This window comes from Ranitomeya imitator, chromosome 2 (assembly GCF_032444005.1).
Source record: "Ranitomeya imitator isolate aRanImi1 chromosome 2, aRanImi1.pri, whole genome shotgun sequence".
Classification (NCBI taxonomy): Eukaryota; Metazoa; Chordata; class Amphibia; order Anura; family Dendrobatidae; genus Ranitomeya; species Ranitomeya imitator.
This window is the reverse complement of record NC_091283.1, coordinates 188717686-188724185: the sequence shown is the minus strand read 5'-3', so window position 1 is coordinate 188724185 and position 6500 is coordinate 188717686. Positions and strand designations below refer to the sequence as shown.

The 6500-nt window shown below is 51.0% G+C and overlaps 1 protein-coding gene across 1 annotated transcript; it reads right to left on the bottom strand.

Moving 5' to 3' along the window:
* Positions 1-532: 532 nt before the first annotated feature.
* On the bottom strand, positions 533-2904 carry LOC138666316 (mucin-6-like). The gene is made up of 5 exons (XM_069754543.1): positions 2860-2904; positions 2431-2514; positions 2141-2351; positions 1904-2060; positions 533-1788 (listed from the first exon to the last, which is right to left on the bottom strand). Exons 1-5 carry the CDS (start codon positions 2902-2904, stop codon positions 585-587), a joined length of 1701 nt encoding a protein of 566 aa, XP_069610644.1. The 3' UTR covers positions 533-584.
* Between the last annotated feature and the right edge of the window lie 3596 nt (positions 2905-6500).

The following is a 6500-nucleotide window of genomic DNA, read 5'->3' as shown; positions in this document are numbered from 1 at the left end:
GATCCTAACCGCCAAATGGAGAGTTCTCTTGACATCCATAAACTTAAACACAAACACTGTGGATGAGGTGGTGAAAGCGTGTGTTGTCCTCCACAATTATGTTATATCCAAGGAACAGCTTTCCATTGAGGACCATTCTGCCGAAACCACCTTGATGGATTACAGCATCCATACATACAGAAGTTCTGCCACAGTGTCCACAATACGGGATCACTTTGCAGAATATTTTATTTCACCCCAAGGAAGAATACACTGGCAGGATGATATAGTTTAAACACTTTGTGTATACCTAGTAATAACTTTAAACTTTACCCATGTTGCGTACCTGTTGTTTTTAACCTTACCCATGTTGTATACCAGTTTGGTTTTTACCCTCATGTTGCGTACCTGTTTGGGTTTACCTTTTAACCATGTTGGGTACCTGTTTGAGTTTATTTTTAAATCAAGATGTGCATACCCAAAGTTCTACTGTTACCAATAAACCTTTTTTTTACAAAAGTGTTATTTGTTCCTAATGAATAAATACAAGAGATTTTTCAACCAAAAACTTTTATTAACAATGTAACACACAAAAAAATGGGGTACTAAATGTTTTCATACGTCGGGGTGGAGATACTATCGGAGGCACTGTCTGATAGGGACACTTCGACAGTGGGAGTGTGGAGAGAGGAATGTGATGGTGGTGGAGAATGTTCACCGGTTAGGGGTGAAGGAGTGGAGAAAGCTATTGAGCGGGTGGACAAGAAAGTGGGATTGGGGTTAGAAATTTGGTAGGGTGGAGGGGTGTACGAAATGTTTTGGGAGGACTGGGTGGCAGAATGAGTGATGTGTGTAGAAGATGTTTGGGAAGAGGGTGATACAGTCTGTTGGAAGTGGGCAGGGAGAGGAGATGAGGATGAAGTAGATGGGAAGTTGTATGGGTCTGGATCATCATATGGGTGTGAAGTGGCACGGGAGGGATGCTGATAGTGTGGATGGTGGGAAGGGGCACGGGGCTGGTGGTGTGGCTGGTGGAACGGGGCACGATGTGGATGATGGCGAGTTGGGCGTGATGGGGCAATGTCTGTTTGGCGATACGGGTCAGGAGGATGGTACTGGCTGTAGTGGTGGACAGTGGAGGAAGGGGGGCAAGTTGGAGGATGGTTGGAAGAACTATCTGCTCTAGAGGCAATTAGCGCTAGAGTAGACTGGCAGGATTCCATTACTTGCATCTGCTGAGAAGTAGATAGCGTCTCCATTTGCTCAAGCACCGACTGAAAAAAAGTGTTGTTCGGGGACTGTTTTGCCTCTGAACGCATCGTTACCAGAAGTGTATGCATCTCGAGCATACTTTTATTTATGAAATTGAATCCTGCAGCCATTTGCTCGGACAAAACTTTCAGACAGTTCTGGAACGATGCGTTCAGGTGCAAGAACTCGGGAGCATAACTATGTATCTGACCCCTCTGGCGAAACCGCCCCGATGCTACAGGTGTACTAGAGGTGGCTGCAGCAGAAGGGTGGGGTACAGGAAACGCTATGTTCTCACCAGCAGCTACATGCAATGGAACCGGCCAGGATGCTCCAGTGCTCGTGGATGGGAAAGAGGGATCGGTAGAGTGGGAAGGTGCAGAGTGGAAAGGTGCAGAGTGGAAAGGTGCAGAGTGGGAAGGTGCAGAGTGGGAAGGTGCAGAGTGGGAAGGTGCAGAGGGTTCCTCACTGTCAAAGTGTCCCTCGGTGGCGGCCTCTTGAGGGATCGCCCCAGAAGTGTTCAATTGTGCTGCAGGCTCCAGAGTGCTCCCAACGGTTCTGTGGAAAAAGAGAGAAACAAACAATTAATATACTGTCATTGCATGGCCCTGGCTGAAAGAGCAAAAGAGGTTAGACATGTAAAACATTAGTGCATGTGGTGGGTAATATTTACCTTCGGGTGACCATCGTTGACCTGAGGAACGACAGGGCCCTTGCGTATTTGTACGTGCTCCTGCGTCCTCCAGATCCACTCCGGGCCTGCATCTCTTTATTGAACTCCTTCTTAAAGCGATCCCTGATCGACCGCCACCTTTTCACAATCCGCTCACCTGTTAAAATAGGAGAAAGACAACTTGGTTAGAAACAGCATTTTAGAATGCATCACCAAAACTGAACTGAGGATACTTACGTTCTTGAATCTGGGCCTGAACATCTAGGTCCTCCCACCTCGGAATCAGTTCACAGCAGATTTGCTCCCAGAGTCGACGGGTCACTGAGAGATCAGCATGGCGGCGGTCACCCATATTCCACAACGGCTCCCTGTCTCTGACAAGATCGATGAGGAGGTCAATATCAAGGCCGACCTCCTCACCGTCCGAATCTGGAGCACGCTGTGAAACCTGTTTGAAAAGGGGGAAAAAATTAACACCAAATTTGAAACATTGCTAACCTGCACCCAAAAAATAACAAAAAACCTACATGACGACGGCCGCCACGTGAATGTCGCCGACGACCCCGGGAGCCACTGGCAGGACCTACTGCTTGGGCACCAGATTCAGAACTCTAGAATACAAAAATAAAAAATTATGGGGTTGTTGGTAGCCATTCTATGTGTTGTGTGCCATGTGATATATATGTTTTGTATGTGTTGTGTGTGGTTTGAAAGTATCAGTTTCTATGTATTTTGTTGTAAGCATCTAGTGTTATGTTTTGTGTGTAGTGTAGGGTGTGTTTCCGCAATACATCACAGATACATACCAATTGTGAGCCCTCTCCGTGGGTTTCTCCACCCCTTCCCTCATCTTCGGGGACCACCTCTTCTCCGGGGGACTCAGCCTCATCAGCTTCCTACGATGAAACATAAAAGAATAGATGATACACACACACACACCTTTGGTTCATACTAACCTCTGTGCGTGGACGGCGAGGAGGAGGAGGCCTCCCCGGAGACATGGCTCTCAGCTCTGTGGAAGTCTCTCGGCTCTCGGCTCTGTGGCAGGCTCTCGGCTCCCGGCTCTGTGGCAGGCTCTCAGCTCTGTGGCAGGCTCTCAGCTCTGTGGCAGGCTCTCAGCTCTGTGGCAGGCTCCCGGCTCTGTGGCAGGCTCTCAGCTCTGTGGCAGGCTCTCAGCTCTGTGGCAGGCTCTCAGCTCTGTGGCAGGCTCTCGGCTCCCGGCTCTGTGGCAGGCTCTCAGCTCTGTGGCAGGCTCTCAGCTCTGTGGCAGGCTCTCAGCTCTGTGGCAGGCTCTCGGCTCCCGGCTCTGTGGCAGGCTCTCAGCTCTGTGGCAGGCTCTCAGCTCTGTGGCAGGCTCTCGGCTCCCGGCTCTGTGGCAGGCTCTCAGCTCTGTGGCAGGCTCTCAGCTCTGTGGCAGGCTCTCGGCTCCCAGCTCTGTGGCAGGCTCCCGGCTCTGTGGCAGGCTCTCAGCTCTGTGGCAGGCTCTCAGCTCTGTGGCAGGCTCTCGGCTCTGTGGCAGGCTCTCGGCTCCCGGCTCTGTGGCAGGCTCTCAGCTCTGTGGCAGGCTCTCAGCTCTGTGGCAGGCTCTCAGCTCTGTGGCAGGCTCTTGGCTCTGTGGCAGGCTCTCGGCTCTGTGGCAGGCTCTCAGCTCTGTGGCAGGCTCTCAGCTCTGTGGCAGGCTCTCGGCTCCCGGCTCTGTGGCAGGCTCTCAGCTCTGTGGAAGTCTCTCGGCTCCCGGCTCTGTGGAAGGCTCCCGGCTCTGTGGCAGGCTCTCAGCTCTGTGGCAGGCTCTCGGCTCCCGGCTCTGTGGCAGGCTCTCAGCTCTGTGGAAGTCTCTCGGCTCTGTGGCAGGCTCTCAGCTCTGTGGCAGGCTCTAGCTCTGTGGCAGGCTCTCAGCTCTGTGGCAGGCTCTCTGGCTCCTTCCGTCTTGGCAGGGTGTTGGCTCTTCTGCTTTTGGGCTGGAAATGGCTGAAGGCCTCATGGCCCTGCTTTATATATAGTCCAGGGGGCTGATCAAAGTTTTTTGAGCATGCTCAGTGTAAAAAGCCGTATACGGCCGCCGGATCCGATTTTTTCCGGATCCGGCGCTTTCCGGCATCCATAGACATGCATTGTTGTAAAAAGCCGGAAAGACCGGATCCGGCCTTTCCGGCTTTTTCGCCGGAGACAAAAAACGTTACAGTACACGTTTTTTCCAGACGCCGGAATCGACTTGACGCCGGATCCGGCATCAAACCGGAAGGAATGCTGGGCTATCAGGCGCCATCCGGCACCAATAATATTCAATGGGGGAAATGCCGGATCCGGCTTCTCCGGTTTTCTATTCCATTTTTTGTCGGAAGAGCCGGAATTCGCCTGAAACAAAAAACCTGATGTGTGAAAGCAGCCTTAGCCAGCAGCACGTAAACACACAATACAGCGTCTTATTGCTGTGACCGCCAGTGCGGCGCCGTGCGCTTTCACAGCGCTTTCCTGACCCAAGCCAGGGTGGTTAGTGGCGTTCGCCAGTGCGGCACTGCATGCACTCTCGTGCTTCTATTGCTGACACTCTGACACCCCAGTAGCGGTGTCGAGCGCATGAGGTCTATGTACTCAAATCCTGTGTCTTGGGATTGAGTGCTGAGACTCCTTGCTTGCGCTCTTGGTGCAGTACCGCGGCCCTGTGACGCAACAGGGTTCGCTTCCTTCACACAGGGTGAGGTTAACCCGTGTGTGTATTCACTTTGTACCGCCATATAGTCCGTCATTACTTGGCAGCAGGTTCCATCTCTGCACGGTGGACCCCGGGCTGCGAACGCACCATACTCTATCTGTCCTATTATTTGGTGCGTTCCGCTAGCCCTAACATTATACTAGCGCCAGGGTCTGGCTAGTAATGACGGACAAACAGCAATCCTTGCGGTATATCCAGCAGCTGGAGGGTAGGTTGGCGGCTCTTGAGAGCTCAACCTCAGCTGTGGATGTTACCACAGTTGCTGTACAGGCTGCTAGCGTGGCTGCAGCAACCTTGTCCATTGCCATCCCTGTTCCGACATTATCTCGCCTTCCGCTGCCAGAAAAATTTTCTGGTGATAGCAAATTTTGTAGGGGATTCGTGAGTCAGTGCTCTATTCACCTTGAGCTCCTGGCTGCACGTTTTCCCACAGAGCGGGCTAAGGTGGGATTTATAGTGTCTCTCTTGTCGGACAGGGCGTTGGAATGGGCTACGCCGCTGTGGGAGAGTGGCGATCATGTGGTGCAGAGTGCTCCGCTGTTCCTGAGCACTCTGAAACACGTCTTTTTAGGACCTCAAGTCACCCATGATACTGCGCTCCAACTGCTGGCATTAACTCAGGGTGAGTCCTTGGTCAGTCATTTTGCCGTCCAATTCCGCACTTTAGCTTCTGAGCTGGAGTGGTCGGATAAAGCCCTTATCCCCATATTTTGTAGCGGCCTGGCTGATCACGTTAAGGACGCTCTGGCCACTAGGGAGATTCCTGCCACACTGGAGGAGTTAATAACTGTCTCTAATCGAATTGACCTCCGTTTTAACGAGCGGAGGTTAGAGCGAGCCCAGTGTAGGCAGAGGTTTCGGCTGGCTCCTACCTTCGCCAAACCTCTGGAATCTCCGGTCCTGGTTCCTGAGTCACATGAGGCCATGGAAGTGTCACCAGCGGGATCCAAGTCCTGGACCGCTTGTGCACTCAAGGTCTGTCATGTTTGCCAGCAGTCAGGACATCTAGCCACCAGATGTCCTCAGCGGTCGAGGAAACGTCAGCGTCTAGTGGTAACATAGTAACATAGTAACATAGTTAGTAAGGCCGAAAAAAGACATTTGTCCATCCAGTTCAGCCTATATTCCATCATAATAAATACCCAGATCTACGTCCTTCTACAGAACCTAATAATTGTATGATACAATATTGTTCTGCTCCAGGAAGACATCCAGGCCTCTCTTGAACCCCTCGACTGAGTTCGCCATCACCACCTCCTCAGGCAAGCAATTCCAGATTCTCACTGCCCTAACAGTAAAGAATCCTCTTCTATGTTGGTGGAAAAACCTTCTCTCCTCCAGACGCAAAGAATGCCCCCTTGTGCCCGTCACCTTCCTTGGTATAAACAGATCCTCAGCGAGATATTTGTATTGTCCCCTTATATACTTATACATGGTTATTAGATCGCCCCTCAGTCGTCTTTTTTCTAGACTAAATAATCCTAATTTCGCTAATCTATCTGGGTATTGTAGTTCTCCCATCCCCTTTATTAATTTTGTTGCCCTCCTTTGTACTCTCTCTAGTTCCATTATATCCTTCCTGAGCACCGGTGCCCAAAACTGGACACAGTACTCCATGTGCGGTCTAACTAGGGATTTGTACAGAGGCAGTATAATGCTCTCATCATGTGTATCCAGACCTCTTTTAATGCACCCCATGATCCTGTTTGCCTTGGCAGCTGCTGCCTGGCACTGGCTGCTCCAGGTAAGTTTATCATTAACTAGGATCCCCAAGTCCTTCTCCCTGTCAGATTTACCCAGTGGTTTCCCGTTCAGTGTGTAATGGTGATATTGATTCCCTCTTCCCATGTGTATAACCTTACATTTATCATTGTTAAACCTCAT

What these genes read in the sequence shown, in the direction of transcription:
- LOC138666316 (XM_069754543.1), bottom strand. Translation starts at nt 2,904, where the DNA reads ATGTCTCCGGGGAGGCCTCCTCCTCCTCGCCGTCCACGCACAGAG. An exon ending in CTCGCCGTCCACGCACAGAG is followed by an intron (nt 2,515 to 2,859) that starts GTTAGTATGAAC and finishes TTTGTATTCTAG; the next exon opens with AGTTCTGAATCTGGTGCCCA. An exon ending in CACGTGGCGGCCGTCGTCAT is followed by an intron (nt 2,352 to 2,430) that starts GTAGGTTTTTTG and finishes CTTTTCAAACAG; the next exon opens with GTTTCACAGCGTGCTCCAGA.